We start from the raw sequence: 18,970 nt of genomic DNA, 5'->3' as shown, positions 1-18,970 counted from the left end.
TGTGTCGCCTGGGCGAGCAGCGGTGATGTCCTGAGGCCGTGAGGACCTTTGGAGGTTTCGTTCTTGTTTCACAGCTGCCATCCAGCTGAGAAGCGTGCCAGATGAAATGAACTGTGCCAGAAGGTTCATACAAATAACCACATTTTTATTGTCATTATAATCACTTTGGCTGGCTAGTTTCTATGGTTAAAAGATATTTATGATTCTATTTCTAAAAAGTCAGACGCATTAGCTACTCTAAAAGGAAAATACCAAATAATTTCCTTTATTAACAGTGTATATTTAAGTGAAAGGCTTTAATTTTGTATGTATACAGAGAGCAAATGTTCTGCGCAGACGGACAGCGTTTTTGCACAGAACAGGAGACCTCAATTTTAATGTTTACAAAACAGAAAGATGAAAGGGCTTACAGTATCTGTTTTTGTCAGCTCAAAGGGAAGATTTAGAGAAGGAGTCTGGAAGTGTTTATTGCTATGGTGTAACTCCTATTTGGGCTCAGTCCTGCAGTTCTACCTCACGTGTGAGCTCTTAAATGACTGGGGAAAACAAAGAATCAAGAAATAACTGAGAAACATCCAAGAAACTTCAACGTATTGGTTAACTGGACATCAATCCAGGACACCATTAAGCTACAATAGGAGTGATGGGCAGTAAAGTTTCCTACATTTGAACATACTTCAAAATCCAGAAGTGGAAAAAATTAAATAAAAAAAACTCCAGCAACTTGAACTTACATTCAAAATAAAATTTGGATAAACAGTTTCACAGACATGTTTGTTCTGGAGTTCCTCTGCAAGAGCTGTAGCTGACGTGAGCAGGCAAGGATGAGCACTATCTAACTAAAAATGAGCTATAAACATTCAAGTATCACTAAACATGGCCTGGTTCTGCCTGTCTTCCTCGCAGAGCGAAAAGATCAGCCTCCTGATGGCTTCATTACAGGTAGGGAGTGAGGTGCTACTCGGTGCAAAGAAGAGGTACAGAATCAGGACCACAACGAGCAGCAATTACAAAGTCAACTAACTTTCTCAGAGGTTGCTCAGGGCTAGATTTTTAAAGGGATTAACAAAAGCTGTTAGAAACTAACAGCAGGGACACTGCTGAACTCCATCGGGTGCTAAAATATATTGGTAGGTCCCTAAATGCCTTTAAAAATCTGTCCCCAGTGCACAGTTTCCTCATTTAACAGGGCAAAAAAAAGGAGAATTGCTTAAATGTCGGTGAATTCATTGAGCCAGACTTTGGGAAACCGCAGGGACTTCCAGATTAGCACCTGCTCCTTCAGAAGCCGGCATGCTTAAAACAGTCCCTGGTGGTATTTATTCCCTAGCATAAACCCCGTGTTTCTGCACAGAGCGCATGGATGCCATGCTGCCCGCTCCTTACTCCCGTGGAAATCCTGTGCAGCCGTTGTGGATGCCAAGAGGTGTGCTGCTCTGCTCAGCTGCCAAATTTGGTCTCGCGTAAAGCTCAACTGAACTCCAGAGGAGCGGAAATGGTGATGAGTGGTACGTGGCTCTCGGAGCCGAACCCTACAGCCCATGTTCACTCTTGTGAGAGCTGGCTACGGGGTAGGACTGTCAGCATATGTCTTGCTCCAGTTTTATTAGCAGCATGTCATGAAATCCGGTGCGGCTCTGTGAATGATGCTAAAAGCGGGGATTTACAGGGAATCTCTTAGAAGTGCACTTTTGTCATGCAGAGCCATGTAATGGATCCTGCTTCCTTGGCGGGTGACGAGGCAGAAGAAGATTAATACTGTTGACAGCAGAACAAGTCCAATGAAAAAAAAGGCTGTGAGTATCAGGCTGGCCTCTCCGGGACTCAAAGTTTTGCCAAAAAAATTGCCCTCTTTGCTGTCATAATCTGTTAAAAGAGAAGTAGTTCATGAGAAATCTATGCATAAATCTGAAGAGTTTTAAATTACATTTAAAAAAATCCTTACCCTTTGCAGTGGTTCTGTTTTTTGCAGGTGTTGTATCGTATGATCCAGTTGTGAGTCCTCCTTCTGAAGGAGCTTCCCACTCTGTGCAGAGAGAGAAAAAGCATAGTTAAGTTGAAAGCCTTAATAAATACTTTTTTCTCTTCTGCGAAAGTAGTGCTGATTTTATTTAATTATTTCTACCTTGTTGATCTGAACAGAAATCATGATTAGATCAGCACAGCTATTGCTCTGGCCAGCTCCGTGGGCAACGTCCCACTTCTCTATAAGCATCTCTATTACTTCAGTACTTACTGTAGTGATAGGACAAGGCATAACGGTTTTAAACTGAAAGAGGGTAGATTTAGATTGGACACAAGGAAGAAATTTTTTATGATGAGGGTGGTGAGACACTGCCACAGGTTGTTCAGAGAAGTTGTGGATGCCCCATCATTGGAAGTGTTCAAGGCCAGGTTGGACGGGGCTTTGAGCAACCTGATCTAGTGAAACACGTCCCTGCCCAAGGCAGGGGGAGTTGGAACTAGATGATCTTTGAAGTCCCTTCCAACCCAAACCATTCTATGATTCTATGATTCAGTTGTGCAATTGCTTGTTCATTTGAAGTTTCACAGCCTGCATGAATATGTGGTATAAAATAAATTCACCTTATCCAAGGAAGGAGTATTTTGGATATGTTTGACATTACATTTGTCATCCTGCTGCTACAAGGTTACAGGTACAAGGTGTGCCTGCTTGCAACCCATGCCGAAGAGAGTAGCAAGCCTGGTGGGGACCCAAGCAGGAGATGCTGGATCCAGATGTTTAGTGAAATTATGTGATGTGGAGAGGCTCACAAAGCACTTTTGACTTCACTCACAAGTGGTGGAAGGGACCAGCACCACTCAAAAAGTTTCCCAACTTTTCTTAGTCAAAGGATCACCTATTTCTTGGACAGGATGAACGATCATTTTCTGGAGCATCTTGTATCTCAGCTGGTCTCTGCCCATGCAGGAAGGAGCTCGAATAGCTCTGGGAGCCGCCAGTGATTGCAGGGAGGAACCAGCACCATGCCAGCCTGCAGGCCCTCCCGCACACCACGTGGCAGCAAGGCTGAAAAATAGCTTTGCAGTTGTTTTCTGCAGCACCTGCGGATGACTAATGGTCCACAGGCTGCCACTGTCTTCGGAGGGCTCTTGTGAAGCACCAACTGTTTTTAAGTTGCAGAGTGCAGCAAAGATTACTGTCTTTGCCATATCATTAAGGGTGTTTGTCCTGTTCCTAGATGATGCTAACTGGCCATGGCAGTAATGTACAGGTGCTTCCCACCAGCTTGCAGGGTGCAGCGGTGATGTTAGCTCTCTTTCTTTCCTCCCTACCTTCCATCCAATCTGCTGCAATACCACCTCCGAGACCTCGGACATGTTTCTGATACTGCACCTGATTTATTGATGGTGTAGGTTGTCTCCATGCCAGCGTGGATGTGATCGGCTACATGGCAGTGCAGAAGCCATGTTCCAGGGTTTTCTGCTATGAGTTCAACTGTCTGGAAAGTCCCAGGAAAAAGGTCATATACGTCTCCTCTGTGGTCCTTATCTGTCTGTGGCAAGGCAAAACCAGCATCGTGAGAGTCGTGCCTCAAATACCCACCATGGGCACTGAAATATTCCAGTTAGACTTTCACCTCCTCAAGGCAGATCAAATGCTTCTTGTTACACATTTCTAGTGAGCCTCATCCAGGGCAACTGAGGTCTGTGGACACCTCTCGTTTAATCAATTAATTAGTTAACAACAGGAGACCCCTCCTGAGGACTTCAGGTGCTGGTTGAGCACAGGCATTTCTTTGAAAGACAGATTTTTTAGATAGTCCTGCCAGTGGCAAGCTGTCACAACATAAAACCATACTCTAAGCAGGCATAACTCTCTCTGATTTCCTCCCTGTATCTTCCCTTATACCCATGGGTAAACATGTATTTTAACCCACCTAACCATGTCCCCAAATAGTGACATTTATTCATGTTTCATAACAGGCTCAGAGTAATAGACGCTTTGCAAGGATCTCATTCATTTCGTATTTCCGTCACACACAAAACTCCCACCGACCTCAGCATCAGCTCAGGGCTCTGTGCCCAAGCTGCAAAACCAGGCTAGAACCTGGACTTTTTTGCAGAAATTTCCCATCACACTATAAAGGTTTTACTTTGATTAATTTTACCAACCTTGAAGATGAAGGTCTGTGCATGGAAGTGAACTGTATGTATATCCACTTCATTGCCCATTCCTATCAAATACCAGTTTGTCTTATCACCTTCATTCATCGTTAGACCGAGGAGACTGTTATAAATCTTCCCATTGATTGCTGGAAGAATGACAAAATAGAACTGATTAATAACTGGCCATGGTACAGGTGATGATAACCTCCACTTCAGGCACCCTTTGCACTTTCTCTCTGGGGAAAAGGGGTGCCCAGGCAGAGAGGGGACAGGCATGTGTGGCCAGGGCAAGGGCTCTCCATAGTGACCACTGCCATTGCAGGGAGACAGTCACGTTTTTGTTTCAGTATCCAAATCATCTAAGTGCACAGCAGCAACCATTTTTCTGTCTTGAAAAGCATCGGATAGGTTTTTTACTGGTTGAGATTGAACTCCTGAACAAACAGGATTTACGCTGAGAAGCTACATGGAAAAAGAGGGAATAGAGTTGTTGCCTAAAATGGGTACCAAATGTAGAAAGAGAAGTTTTCTTTGCCAGGGCTGTTCCTGCCCCCGTCCAGTCTGTTCTCGCTGGCTCCTGGGCTGGTTGCTACTACGGCCATAGTTTTAAAATGTCATCCTTATGCTCTTACAGAACAAGCCTGCAAGGAACGCAGCTCCCAAATGACAAGAGAAGTCTGGCAGGGCAGCCTCTTCCCAAGAGTATAAGATTAAACTATCTTGTTAGAAAAATATCTCGGCTGGGCCTTATGAAATCTTTTTGTTTCCAGAGTTGCAGTTTATGAAGTTGTCACATGACTGGGTAATTGCAGGCTAAGTCCAAGGTCTTCCTAAAAGGGCTGTGAAAAATAAACCTCTGTCCTCTTGGCTGCTGCCACCAAGTCCTACATACCATGCATGCTGTTGCCTTCTACAAAGTTCTCAGTGGAATTAAAATCATCAGGATTCTTATGAAGGTATGTTTCAATATTTTCTTTCAAATACCAGGATTTATTTTCGTCAAACACCATAAACAGCAGAGTAAATTCACGATCAATGTCTTTCCTTAGACCTCTTTCATCTAGAATTCCTTTTCTGCAAACTACAAGAGGCCCAATCAGACCGCTGTATGTGTCCTGAAATAAAATAAATATATGCATTACAGATTTTCAGTTCATCCAGTTATGAAATAGATACAGATTAACTACAGATTAAATAAAGATGAAATTCTGTTTCCCTATCAATCAGATGAGAAAAAATCATTACTCTGTCTGATTAGAGATATCTTTCTCTACATGTCCCTATGTTAATGTAGCAAAGCAATGTTTTGCCTTCACCCCAAATCCGTTCAACTATTATTTAAGGAGGGAATCACATCACCATGGTGTATCCCTGGGGATTTCAGTAGATTAAATTACCCAGGCACGTGCAACTGTTATCAAAGAGGACAAAGCATCGAGCTCTCTGAATCGTTCCTCTAGCCTGTGGTCCTCACATAAATGTGAAGCAGGATCCTTTCAGAAACATTATGCAAGGCAGGATGCCTTAGCCAAAGCAATATAGTCTTTAGTGACCATTTCTTAGTTACCTTTACAAAATTCACTGTTGAATAATAAACCCAAGTGATACAGTTTGGATCTGTTTTACCAGGGCCGGATTGTTCCGGGACGTTCCACCTGTAGGTGTTTATTTCCCCTGAAACAGAGAGAACAATTTTACCAAGAGCAGCTGGGTATTAGAGGCTTTGAACAGTATGTAACTGAGATCTGCTACCCTCCTCATCAAAAAATGATCTGCATTAAAACTATCTGTGGAAGCATGCAGCAATGGGATATGGATGTGATTCTGCCTTCCAGGAGGTGGATGAGGTTCTAGCGGTGTAAATGAAGGCAGATAGCCTCCAGAAAAGGAGATCTGCAAATGATGCTGGCAACAGTGGCATCCCACAGAGGGAAGTTTGGAGATAGGACTTTTCATCTTTCTGCTTGGGCAAAACTTGTAGCAGATCAATGATCTTGGATGCCGATGCTTAAGGTCAGTTGAAGATGTTGGGAGCCAAGCGCCAAAAAATGTTTCTTGGACTTTCTCAGTTGAAAAGGGCACAAAGATGTGGCAGTTGCCACTGGGATTTTGCAGATGGTGCTGCAGCAGTGTATCGGCTCTGGGCCAGGACAGGACAGCTGGGTACGTACCAACCTGCTGACTCAGAGCAACAGGGGGGTCCTTTCCTCTTCCAGCTAAGCCCCTGCTCCTCAGCAATTACCAGAGAACCCCTGTCCCTTCCCAAAAGCCATCACCTCTGCCACGTCCTCCCTGAGCAGAGATTCCCTGACATCTGATTTAAAAAACCAGAACAATTTGATGGAAAAATTATCTATTTGGGTGAGGATCAGTTCTCTACACTGAACACAAACACATCTATGTTCAGATGAACTACCTGTGCTGTGTTTCCCTGCTTTGTTTTTTTGCTGGTACTGCAGGGAAGGGTGGGAGATCAAGATGTGGCCAACACCTTGCCCTTTTTAGTCGTGGAGAAATGTTGAACCAGGCAGTCTCTGGCCCAAAAGTCTTCCAGAGTGACAAAAGCCAAGTACAGCTGGGGACATGCTATGCGTCAGGGGAAAACAAGGAAATCCCAGAACTCTTGGCGATGGTCTTAGTACAGCCACAACCCAACAGCTGCCAACAGCTGTAGGCATCAGGGTAAAGGAGAGTTTTCAAGCTTAAATTGTTGTGAAGTGACTGAGCCTAGTTTTGTGTCGCTGAGCCACTACACTGCTTTGATGGATCATGCAATAGTGGGTTTTATTGTACAGCAATAATTACAAAAAATTAAATGGTGACTCTCAAATATCATACTATATGAGTGTCACATAAATGTTGCAATACCATTTAACCTTACAGGACAAGCACCTTCTGTTCATTACAGCATGGGTTTACACACTTCAGCAGAGATCAGAAACGCTTTCAAGACACAACACTACACTAATAGGGCAGAAAACACTAACAAGAAACCCCTCAGTCTCAGAGGCATTCATGCCATGGAGACATACACCAGGGAAGAGTTTGTCATCCACCTGTATCTAACCTACATGTCATCACCCCTTTTTAGAGGGTGTGATGTAAGAAGAGAGGCTGGCCATAGTCCTTCACCACTTCGTTGCTTTTTACTCCTCACTTCAGGACATTTGGAGGCTGTAGATGGAAAAATCTCCACTCTACTTAAAACCTGAGACACTTCAGATGGCATCAAAGACCTATCTTTGAAGTGCAAATGAAGCATAACTCCTGAAAAGACTGATAAACAAGAGGAAAATGGATGTTTTCTCCCTTTTTGCTGCTGGGTAAATGGAGGAATGGACAGGGAGAGGACAAAGCTGTGGCAGCTGAGAGCTGTTTTGGCTTAGGCTGCTATGGATCTGCTCTCTGCATCTCTTTACCATGACACCCATAGTCTCTTTAGGAGCTGGCAGTGCTCTCAGGAGCACAATTTAGCAGGATGTAAATCTGACTGATGACTGGTTCAGGATTTAGTAGAACTAGATGGGCTCTGTGAAGCTTGGGGTGAGCAGTCCAGCCTGGCCTAGGAAGACAGACAGCAAAGATTTCTAGATGATGGTGGTAGGGACTGAAGTGTTCAGGAATTATTCTTGTTTTGAGGGACTTGTTTTCTGTGGTAACTGCTGCTTCTAAACTCCGAAGGAAAAGTCTGTCCTTAGATCTTGCTGAAGAGTCCTTGCCTTGGCTTACTGTCAAATGCAGACACCTTCCCTCGTCTAACTCATCCCAAGCCTGCTCCCATGTGGACACAGAAGACATGACAGTAGTGTTCCCAGTGTTACACCTCAACTGTCAACAAAACAACATCAACATCATGGAGCAAGTAACAAAACAAGGGAATCATATAAATCAGCTCCTTCTGGTTTTTTTCATATATTAACCACAGGTATTCTTTTGTCAAACTCCAGCAAGGCAGATGTTGGCTCACATTTGGCCATGAATTTCTGTGTGATTGTACTGTATCGATACAGCTGTTTACAGGAAAGAAATTTCAGCTTGCAAAGAGGTTTAGTACATCAGAATTTCTTTTCATTTAGTTTCACACTGAAGCTCACAAATACTGTGAAAATAATTGCATGGGTGATGGAAGCAAAGGCATGTACATGTTGGATCGACTATAATGCCTAGGTTTGAGTTTGACTTCCTACTAGAATATAACACTCAACACAAAAATTGAAGTACAAAAATTTTAACAGGTATTTTTCTGTATGAAAAATTTCAATGCTGTGAGAACTATTTTCCACTATTTTCCTCACTAGAAACTGAGGCATATTTGGTACACTTTTTCAAAGACTTTTAATTCACGAGAGCTACATTTTGCATTTTATGCATCAGCTCTGAATGCAAATGCCAATTCTGTGTAGATTAAGAGAGAGGCAGAGTTAGTATTGCCAACTGCAACTCTACCACTGAGTTTCTCAGGTTTTAAAACATTGTTAGAGTGTCAGTCTGGAGCCAAATGCAGTGCTGGCTTACACTTCTCTTGCCATGATTATGGGTCTGCTTCTGCCTTTTTTGGAGGTTGCCCAGTGATATTACATTTTTGTTTCTACCCCTGATAGAAACAAAGGTTCGTTCTCTGCCCAGGCATGCTCGCTTGATCAAGAACCTACATGTATAGAGAATCGTATCTGAATAAATGTTGAGCGTATTATGCCTGGAAGAACATATAGGTATGTGTAAGCTTGAAAGAGGGATTATCATTCATGTGTTAAAATGTTTTTATATACAGCCTTTGCAGCTCAAAGAAAAAAAAAAAAAGAAGAGCCTTACCAGGGAGGGTAATTGGTGTCTCAGGTTGTTCTTCACAACCCACTTCTTCTATACCATGTGCACTTATCGAATAAGGCCTGCTGGCTTTGTTCTTAAATACGATCAGTACAGAGTCACCAACCTCAGCATGGAGTAACGGCCCTAAATTAAAACAGAAGATGCCAGTGATTAATGCTGCTTTTCTGAATTTAACAAACTTTCAATAGCTTGGCCTAGGAGAGGAGCCAAGGTCTTTCTCAAACCCCTCGGGCTTTTCTATTCTTTCAGCAAAAGCATCAAAACCAGTTTGTTATCTCAGCTGATGGAAAGTTCCATATATATAAATCATCTCTTTTCGGTCAATGAGAAGAATTGTTCACTGTGGAGACAGGTCTTTGGAGAGCTTTTTTTAAGGAAAACTCTTGTGGATCATTTTTGTATCTTTAAAAATTTTATTTCTTAAGCTGGTAACAGCTTTTTTATTTTTTAAACTGTTTTTTACTTTTGCACTGCAAAAAAGGAAATGTCAAATCTATTCCTAGAGAGTGTTGACTACTTTACAACCAGTTGTTGCCCACTTCTCACCCCATAAAAAACATGAGCTGATGGTTATTTTATGACATGTGTAAAATTTTGTCTTGCCCAATTTCAGATACAAATCCAGCCCCTTAATACTGACTTAATCTGCCTATGAGAGTCTCCCCTACATTACATGCTCTGAAGTTAAGGTGAATCCTGGAATTGCCATTTTGGCATCCTCCCTGTTGGTACTCCTTAGGAAACTCCTTATTCGTGTTTGACAATGAATTCTCTAATTTGGAAAGCATCTTTATGCTCAGCAATTATACAAATTGGGTGTAAAATCACCGATAACCTGGAATAAGCATCAGTGGTCCTTGTTCTCCATGTTAACAAAGCTGGAAAAACTTTTAGTTTTTGGAAAGCAATCCTCTCACTTATCAGGCTCGGTCTGTGAGCCATGAGAGTTACTTGCCCAGGATTTCCAAGTGTTCCTCCTCCTCCGTCCTCAATTTGCGCTGTGTGAAGTTGCTGTTTGTGTACTCCCTGTAAACCACCTTCTTGTATTTTGAACCGATCAGATCTTCCTCTTGGCTCAGGAAAACATGCCCATAGCTGCAAAATAAAAAGGCAAAAATTAAAAGCACTAAACTGTACATATCTAAAGGCTAGTAACTGTTGTGTTCACAATAGGTGCGATAAGAATATACGGCTTGGTCCAACGTGCTGATTGACGTGAAGCTCTGGGTGCTGCAAGAGGTTTTAAATGGCAAATAATAACAGTGATAATCCTCACTTAAATGCACACCCTCTTCAAACAGCTAAAGCTGAGGATATATTGCACTCACCACAAACTTTTGGGAACACAAATCCTTCACCAGAGCTGTCAGAGCACAGACGAAGTTCAAGCTAAGAGTGGGTTTGGCCACTCCCTCCAGCTGCATCCTCTGCTCCAATAAAAGATACTGCCTGTCCCTGCAAACCTGAATCCTCTTATCACGATGGTTGCTTTCACTATCTTGGCTATTAGTCAGCCACAGAAAGATGATAACCGAAGCCTAACCTTGCGAAAGCAAATGCCATCATCTGAGATAAGAGGGGGCTGCTTTACCCTGGCCTTCTGCTGCTATGTACTGCGCAGGGCTGGATGCTTTCCCAGCATGAACATGAAGTGAGAAATGTATTTTCCCTTCTGCACCTGGCAGAGGATGTTTTTTTGTGCCCTCCAGGTTTGTGCAGTCACCCACAGTTTGTTGCTGCTCCTGTGGGATCCCAGAGGGCTGACTAGCCAGCAGAGGACACTCGCCACCAGCTGCGGAAGAGAGCGTTCACCCTCTTCTGAGAGCAGCTCTGTCTCCTGGCAGCTCATCTCCAAGGTGCCCCTGGCAGGAGAGTTGCGAGGTTGGCTCACAACGTACTAAATAAAACCAAAAAATGCCCCAGGAATACTGCTTACTGTAGTAATATACTGTGTGTGCAACAGCAGCCTTTAACAATACTGGAGTTGTTAATATTTTCTTTAAACACACTTCATCACCTGTGACTCTTCAGGTATGTTTCCTACCAACTCTACTGTACTCTTCCTCTTTACAGGGTGCAGTTTCCCAGCCACTTTTCTAAGCTTTATTTTTGAAATCTGTTCCTTGTTCCTTTTTGTTTTCACCAAAGTGGTCTCAGGGACCTCCCTATGCAATATGATTTGGAAAGCGTATCTTCTGCACATGCTTTTTATTCCTTAGCACAATGCAGTGTAGATGTGATTCACTTGCAGTGGTTACTGCCTTCTGACTTTTCCAGGGGAGCCAGGGGCTACTGCGCTGCAGTGAAGCAGGCTCAGCACCTCCCTAATGCATCTGCCCTGCTTGCAGGGGCTCATGTCTGGGACAGGTACCTGGGTTTCTTCTCTATGAAAACCAGAGCACTGGGATGGGGAGACTGGGGGAAGTGAGGAAGGGAGAGGAATGGGTTGGGGGGCATCATTGTAGGGTTGAACCAGGGCTGGAACACACACTTGGATTTAGGGACTTGAAAGCCGCCTTGGGTTCAACAGCATTACAAGACACTCTGAGACGAAAACATTTGAAAATGCTGCCTATGAACTAGTCTAGTCTAAGAGGTTGTCACTTTATAAACACATTTTCTCTTATTTGTTCTGCAAAGAGTGCCTCCTAAAAAGTACAAGGCTGGCTTCATGAAAGGATGCTTCAAAGTTTCCCCTCCACTATGAGTGTGCCCCACGCCCACAAGCATTTTTTGCTTTAGATACCTTTCCTCATTGCTGCTGATGTTGTAAATCTTCGGTGCCGAGCTCTTATTTGAGGCATAGTCCCACTCCACCTCCTCTGCAGCGATGTAGTAGAGCCTCATGGCTCCGTGCTGCTGCTGGGCTTGGGTGGTATTACGGCAGCTGCTGACCTCGTAGAGATGTTTCATCCCACCAACAAAGTGATCAAAAGTCCTGCAAACCACTTTGAATGTGCCTGGAAAGGAAAGTGCATGAGATTTAGGCGATTTAAAAAACTTTAAAAAGCAGCTTGGCAAATTAGGTCCTGTGCCTTGTACATCTCTGATCCATCCTCAGACAAACCTAATCTGTGATGCTATATGGGAAGTCAAGCGAGAGGATGCTTATATAGAATCATAAAATCACAGAATCGTTTCGGTTACAAAAGACCCTTAAGATCATCGAGTCCAACCATTAACCTCGCACTGCCAAGTCCACTACTAAACCATGTCCCTAAGCGCTACATCTACACGTCTTTTAAATACCTCCAGGGATGGGGACTCCACCACTTCCCTGGGCAGCCTGTTCCAATGCTTGACAACCCTTTCGGGGAAGAAATTTTTCCTAATATCCAATCTAAACCTCCCCTGGCGCAACTTGAGGCCATTTCCTCTTGTCCTATCGCTTGTTACCTGGGAGAAGAGACCGACACCCGCCTCAGTACAACCTCCTTTCAGGAAGCTGCAGAGAGCGATAAGGTCTCCCCTCAGCCTCCATTTCTCCAGGCTAAACAACCCCAGTTCTCTCAGCCATTTCTCATAAGACTTGTGCTCTAGACCCTTCACCAGCTTTGTTGCCCTTCTTTGGACACGCTCCAGCACCTCAATGTCTTTCTTGTAGTGAGGGGCCCAAAACAGAACACAGTATTTGAGGTGCGGCCTCACCAGTGCCGAGTACAGGGGGATGATCTGTTCCCTAGTCCTGCTGGCCACACTAGTTCTGATACAAGCCAGGATGCTATTGGCCTTCTGGGCCACCTGGGCACACTGCTGGCTTATATTCAGCTGGCTGTTGACCAACACCCCCAGGTCCCTTTCCGCCAGGCAGCTTTCCAGCCACTCTTCCCCAAGCCTGTAGCATTGCATGGGGCTGTTGTGACCCAAGTGCAGGACCTGGCACTGAGCCTTGTTGAACCTCATACAGTTGGCCTCGGCCCATCGATCCAGCCTGTCCAGATCCCTCTGTAGAGCCTTCCTACCCTCAAGCAGATCAACACTCCCATCCAACTTGGTGTCATTTGCAAACTTACTGAGGGTGCACTCGATCCCCTCGTCCAGATCATTGATAAAGATATTAAACAGAACTGGCCCCAACACTGAGCCCTGGGGAACACCACTTGTGACCAGCCACCAACTGGATTTAACTCCATTCACCACCACTCTTCGGGCCTGGCCATCCAGCCAGTTTTTACCCAGCAAAGAGTATGCCCGTCCAAGCCATGAGCAGCCAGTTTCTCCAGGAGAATGCTGTGGGAAATGGTGTCAAAGGCCTTACTGAAGTCTAGGTAGACAACATCCACAGCCTTTCCCTCATCCACTAAGCGGGTCACCTTGTCATAGAAGGAGATCAGGTTAGTCAAGCAGGACCTGTCTTTCCTAAACCCATGCTGACTGGGCCTCATCACCTGGTTGTCCTGTACGTGCCATGTGATGGCACTCAAGAGGATCTGCTCCATAACTTTCCCCGGCACTGAGGGCAGACTGACAGGCCTGTAGTTCCCCCGATCCTCCTTCCGGCCCTTCTTGTAGATGGGCGTCACATTTGCTAACCTCCAGTCAACTGGGACCTCCCCGGTTAGCCAGGACTGCTGATAAATGATGGCAAGTGGCTTGGTGAGCACTTCTGCCAGCTGCCTCAGTACCCTTGGGTGGATCCCATCCGGCCCCATAGACTTGTGTGTGTCTAAGTGGTGGAGCAGGTCGCTAACCATTTCCCCTGGGATTATGGGGGCTTCATTCTGCTCCCCGTCCCTGCCTTCCAGCTCAGGGGGCTGGGTACCCGGAGAACAACTGGTCTTACTATTAAAGACTGAGGCAAAGAAGGCATTAAGTACCTCAGCCTTTTCCTCATCCTTTGGCACTATGTTTCCCCCCACATCCAAGAAAGGATGGAGACTCTCCTTAGCCCTCCTTTTGTTGCTAATGTATTTATAGAAATGTTTTTTATTGTCTTTCACGGCAGTAGCCAGATTAAGTTCTAGCTGGGCTTTGGCCCTTCTAATTTTCTCCCTCCATAACCTCACAACTTCCTTGTAGTCCTCCTGAGTTGCCTGCCCCTTCTTCCAAAGGTCATAAACTCTCCTTTTTTTCCTGAGTTCCCGACAAAGCTCTCTGCTCAGCCAGGCCGGTCTTCTTCCCGACTGGCTCATCTTTTGGCACATGGGGATGGCCTGCTCCTGCGCCTTTAAGATTTCCTTCTTGAAAAAAGTCCAGCCTTCCTGGACTCCTTTGCCCTTCAGGACTGCCTCCCAAGGGATTCTGTCAACCAGGCTCCCAAACAGGCCAAAGTCTGCCCTCCGGAAGTCCAAGGTGGCAGTTCTGCTGACCCCCCTCCTCACTTCTCCAAGAATCGAAAACTATCCTTTTGTGATCGCTATGCCCATGACGGCCTCCAACCATCACATCACCCACAAGTCCTTCTCTGTTCACAAACAACAGGTCCAGCGGGGCGCCTTCCCTCCTTGGCTCACTCACCAGCTAATGGGAGCCCTGCTAACTCCTGTGCAAAGATTCTTTTCCCCCTTTGACGCAGGTGTACCCCCTCAGTTGCCAGCAGGCCTGGTGTTGTGTAAACTGACCCATGATCAAAAAACCCAAAATTCTGCCAGGGACACCAGGCTCGGAGCCAGGTATTGATCTGCTGGCTCTTCCTGTTTCTTCCCTCATCATTCCCTGCAACTGGAAGGATAGAGGAGAACACTACTTGTGCTCCTGATCCCTTAACCAGTCGTCCCAAGGCCCTGAAGTCTCTCTTGATTGCCCTCAGACTTCTTGTTGCAACTTCATCACTGCCTACCTGAAAAATCAACAATGGATAATAATCTGAGGGCCATACCAGGGTGGGAAGCTTTCTCTTCACATCTTTAACCTGGGCTGCAGGGAGGCAGCAGACTTCCCTAAGAAGTGGGTCCTGGCTGCATATTGGGCCTTCTGTTCCCTTCAGAAGGGAGTCTCCTATGACAATGACCCATCTTTTTTTCTTTATGGAACCAGTTTTGACGCAGGGCATAGGCCGACTTAACCTCGGTGACATGTCCAAGCTAGATGAACCGTCGTCCTCGTTGTTCGGTTCCACTTGCAGCACCTCATACCTATTATGCAAGGGCACCCGGGAAGGTGGGGCAGTCACAGAGGAGACGCGCCTGCTGCGCCGGGCAGGAACTTGTCGCCATTGCCCGCTATCCCTGAAGTCACTGCATTCACCCAGGCCGGGAGAGGATAGGGAATCCTCCGCATCATGCGTCCTGTCTGCCTGTCGGGCCTGTCTCAGGGGAGATAGGGTGCGATTCCAGTACTCTCTCTCTCTCTCGCACTCCCTGGTACTCCTCAACCTACTCACCTCCTCCTGGAGCTCTATCACTAAGCGGAGGAGTTCCTCTACCTGGGCGCAGCTCCCACAGGGGTGCTCACTGCTGCCGTCCGGTACTGGCATAAGAGCAGGGCACAGCCCGCAGCCTGACACCTGGGTGGCAGCGTGTTCCCACCGCGGCTCTGTCTGGGCAGCTGCCTCAGTCCTGGCGGGTGCAGAGCTTAGAGAGGCCATGGCTTTCTGCCGGGTGGATACCATTGCTCCCTGGTCGAGCTGGCAGGGCTTCAGCGCCCTTCCTGCACAACCTGCCACGCCATGCCCTGTTTGCCCACCCTGTTCGCAGTGCTCCTGGTTGCTAGCGCTCCCCAGGGCCTTCTTTTATATGTGTGTGGGGCTTGGCCGCCATTGCTCCTGGCCTTGTCCCGGTCCCATCCGCCGCTGTTGCGTGAGCTGTGGGCTCCGTGTGGCTCTCTCGGCTGCCCTGGAGGTTCCCCCAGTTCGGGAAACCCCACTGTGCACCGCGCTGGAGCGTTCCGCTGCGGATCCTGCCAGCAGCAGAGCTGCTCACCTCACAGCCCACTGGCTTTGAAAAATTAAGGGGACTGAAGGAGAAACTAGTTGATAAAATGGATATGCACCAATCATCTCCTTTAGTCACCACATGCTCTGTGGTCCCAGGATGTAAGAGGATGGGGATTCAGGCTGACATTCACACACTCAAGAGCAAACATGCACATAAGACAGTGCAGGGTTGTGGCCTGTAACTCCTACATTACAACAGGTTCTTCAACTAAAAGCAAAATGTGAAGGTAGACACAAATAGAGATCCATAAGTCAGCAAGTAACTTTTTGCTCCATAGGAAACACTAGCCTGCTCCATCTTTGCTCAAAAATCTCCATAAATTACTTCTAACTATTTGAGTTAGATTAGCTTAGCCAAGGGAGCTCTGAAAAGCAATTGATTAGAAGTCTGGCAGCAGGAACAATCTTGCCAGTAAGCCTTCACTAGTGCTGCCCATGCTGCAGACGTGTCCTACGGGGAGGACGGGAAGACTTAGGAGGAGTGTGCGTTGCAAACACTGATAAAGGCATAGAGAAACAGGGGGTGTGTTTCAGAGATGCTGTTTCCTTGTCCCTGAGCACAGAGCCGCTGTGCCAGCCTTGGGTGCAAGAGACTCTCCACTGAGCCCCTGCAGTTGTCTGGTGTAGTCAGGCTAATGGAGGCCTCTTAGAGAGTTTGCAATACAGATACAGACCCATTATACAAGAATGCCTCTAACAAACAGGAAGATGCTGCTTATAACCATTTCTTTATATGCACCTATATGGTATAAAAATGATTGAGTCAAACTGCAGCTTTCTGACCCTTTGCTCTCCCTCCATGAAAGGCCAAACCACCATGGGCCATTTTTTTTGTAGCTCTGATGGCCAAAGGCTGCAGTGACAGTGGGAGCATCTTTTGGCATGTCTCTGGGCAGGTTTTAACATTTGTACTCCCCTTCCCATTTACTGAAGCAGAAGCTGACCACAATGTAGTCCTGTGTAGCTCCACCTGCTAGCACTCTTGTGAAGGAGGAAAGCACTTTCACAGCTGCTTTGTATGTGAGTCAGATATGGAACCAAAATTAGAAACATAGCTCTGTCCAGGTTGGATCTCAGTCCATTTGTTGTGCTTCTAGGGCAAAAGCGATGAAAAAGGTAACATAACATGCAGTTAAAGAAAATCACATGCATTGGTGATTGTAAAGATCTGATAATTCATTCAATTTCCTTTATTGCCAGTAGAAGGTTAGCTGGCAAAAATTAATATCTCCTAGAATATATTGTTTAGTGTGAGTCCTGCAGTGCAGTTTCATGACAGATGGTGGAAATGTATGGGATATACATAAGAAAAGAATCTGCTGTCTTATAGACACCAGTGCCAGAGGTCTAACCTGGCATGTACACAGCGCCAACCAATATTTCTATCAATCAGGTGCTCCAGCCAAGGATGACCCTTGGCATAGCCTTGCATAACTCTGTTGATTTAAACAGAGTTGCACCAATGTAAAGAAAAGTAACATTGCACGCTTTGTCATGAAGGTTATCTGGTGTCTCCAACAAACAATTCACCCCCTCTGAGTTTGAAGGATGTATCACTGGATTATACATGAGAATTAAAAGTATCTTTAACGTATACGCTTCTGAAGAAACTCCTAAAGACTAATTATTACTGAAAAAGTATTATTGAAGTCCTAAAATACCTTAAAGGATGCTAACTATCTACATAGCGGTGAATTTTATCTTTGCTAAAAAAGCCTGTTTTGAGAGTTACGGAAATTCTGTGAGCATCCCGTTAGCCATCTCTCTGCTTGCTGCTCTGCCTATCCCAAGGTCATCAAAGCCTCCACTCTTTGTTGCACATACATATTTGATTTATAGCACCTTCCCAGAAAAGTAGCCCAGCCTGAATTCTCAGCTACGCCCGGTCCCCACAGTCTCCGCGCTTTCAGGCTCCCTCGTGCAGAGCAGAGCATCTCACCGACTGTTATTTTGGCTGCCTGATTTCTGCACATGCCACACCACCAAGACAAGTTCATGAACGTACCCACGCGGTCTGGCTGCATCAGTGCTGTTCCCGATAAATGAGGAAACAAGGCCAGCCCGTCCCTCGTCGTCCCTCTCAGGTTGATGGTGTTTCCTTGAAAATGAACCCCGTGCATGTCGTAGTGACTGCCCAGCCCGATGAGATGCCAGGAGACCTTGTCTTCCTTGCACATGGCCAGGCCTGGTAGATTCCCAAACAAGTAGCCGTTGACAGCTGGAGGAGAAGGAAAGGGCCCGGTTGGCAGCAGGTCGATGGAAACTCATTACAGAGCCTCCTACCACCTTCCTGGCAAGAGACTCACGACTCAGCAAGTCACGGTGTTAATTAAAGGGGCATTTTGTGAAGCAAAGGTAGCACTGGATGACACAAAATTAATGTCTAAATGCTATTCCTCTGAGCTTCTACCTTTTTTTTTAGCCTGTAAAATCTTGTAATAGCCCTTTGCAGTAATGTAGCACTTCTCCTCCGAGCTTTTCAGGGTGCCTCACAGACACCAGTTAAGTGTATAAATTAGGTACCTCCTTTCAGCCTGGAGAATGTATAACCAGAACATTAAGGCCATGGAGTGGGCCATAAAGAGTCCAAGTTATAAATTCAGTTCTCATGGAGACTTTTTATGTGATTTTGACCTTTGATTTCCACTTTTACTTCCAAAATATATCTCTTTCTTTCACAAGGGTGTTATGAGGCTAAGCTCCCTAATCCTCAAATGCTCTCTGTGATCACTGAGTGAAAGATATTATGGCAGAACAAAACTTTAGTATGAGATACCACCTCATAACAGAAGAATAAAATAGATGGGTCCAGAAAGCCCTGAGGTTCTCTAACAATATATATTCTCCATGCTCTTCAGCAAACTAAAACAAAGAGAGGTTATGATGTGATTTGCTCAAGTCTGCCATGTCAGGAATAACTTGGAGGAGGTCCATGCTGAAGTCAGATACTTACATCCAGAAGTGATTTAAAATATTATTGGCCATTCCCCTAGTCTTTGCCTCTCCTCTTCCAGAAGTGGTCACTGCCCAAGTGGGAGCTGGCAGAGCAGAGCAGGTGGACCTTCCTTGTCTGAATCAGTGCCAAGGCCAGCAGTGAAATTTAAATCACCAGTGAACATTGGCTTCTTCTGCAGT

At 45.6% G+C, this 18,970-nt stretch overlaps 1 protein-coding gene across 1 annotated transcript in view; it reads right to left on the bottom strand.

The window, feature by feature from the left end:
- Nucleotides 1-1,663: 1,663 nt before the first annotated feature.
- Nucleotides 1,664-18,970, bottom strand: part of HEPHL1 (hephaestin like 1) — a 38,310-nt gene continuing 21,003 nt past the window's right edge. Inside the window, exons 11-20 of the mRNA XM_050892538.1 lie at nucleotides 17,841-18,053; nucleotides 11,708-11,921; nucleotides 9,917-10,056; nucleotides 8,944-9,084; nucleotides 5,699-5,805; nucleotides 5,024-5,246; nucleotides 4,138-4,277; nucleotides 3,359-3,518; nucleotides 1,946-2,026; nucleotides 1,664-1,866 (exon numbers count right to left, since the gene is read on the bottom strand). Of these exons, the coding sequence (XP_050748495.1) occupies nucleotides 1,664-1,866; nucleotides 1,946-2,026; nucleotides 3,359-3,518; nucleotides 4,138-4,277; nucleotides 5,024-5,246; nucleotides 5,699-5,805; nucleotides 8,944-9,084; nucleotides 9,917-10,056; nucleotides 11,708-11,921; nucleotides 17,841-18,053 (1,622 nt within the window). The remainder of the gene's footprint in view (nucleotides 1,867-1,945; nucleotides 2,027-3,358; nucleotides 3,519-4,137; nucleotides 4,278-5,023; nucleotides 5,247-5,698; nucleotides 5,806-8,943; nucleotides 9,085-9,916; nucleotides 10,057-11,707; nucleotides 11,922-17,840; nucleotides 18,054-18,970) is intronic.

Source organism: Gymnogyps californianus, chromosome 1 (genome assembly GCF_018139145.2).
Source record: "Gymnogyps californianus isolate 813 chromosome 1, ASM1813914v2, whole genome shotgun sequence".
In the NCBI taxonomy this organism is placed as follows: Eukaryota; Metazoa; Chordata; class Aves; order Accipitriformes; family Cathartidae; genus Gymnogyps; species Gymnogyps californianus.
Note: the sequence above shows the minus strand (reverse complement) of the source record. Positions and strands in the feature narration are given on the sequence as shown.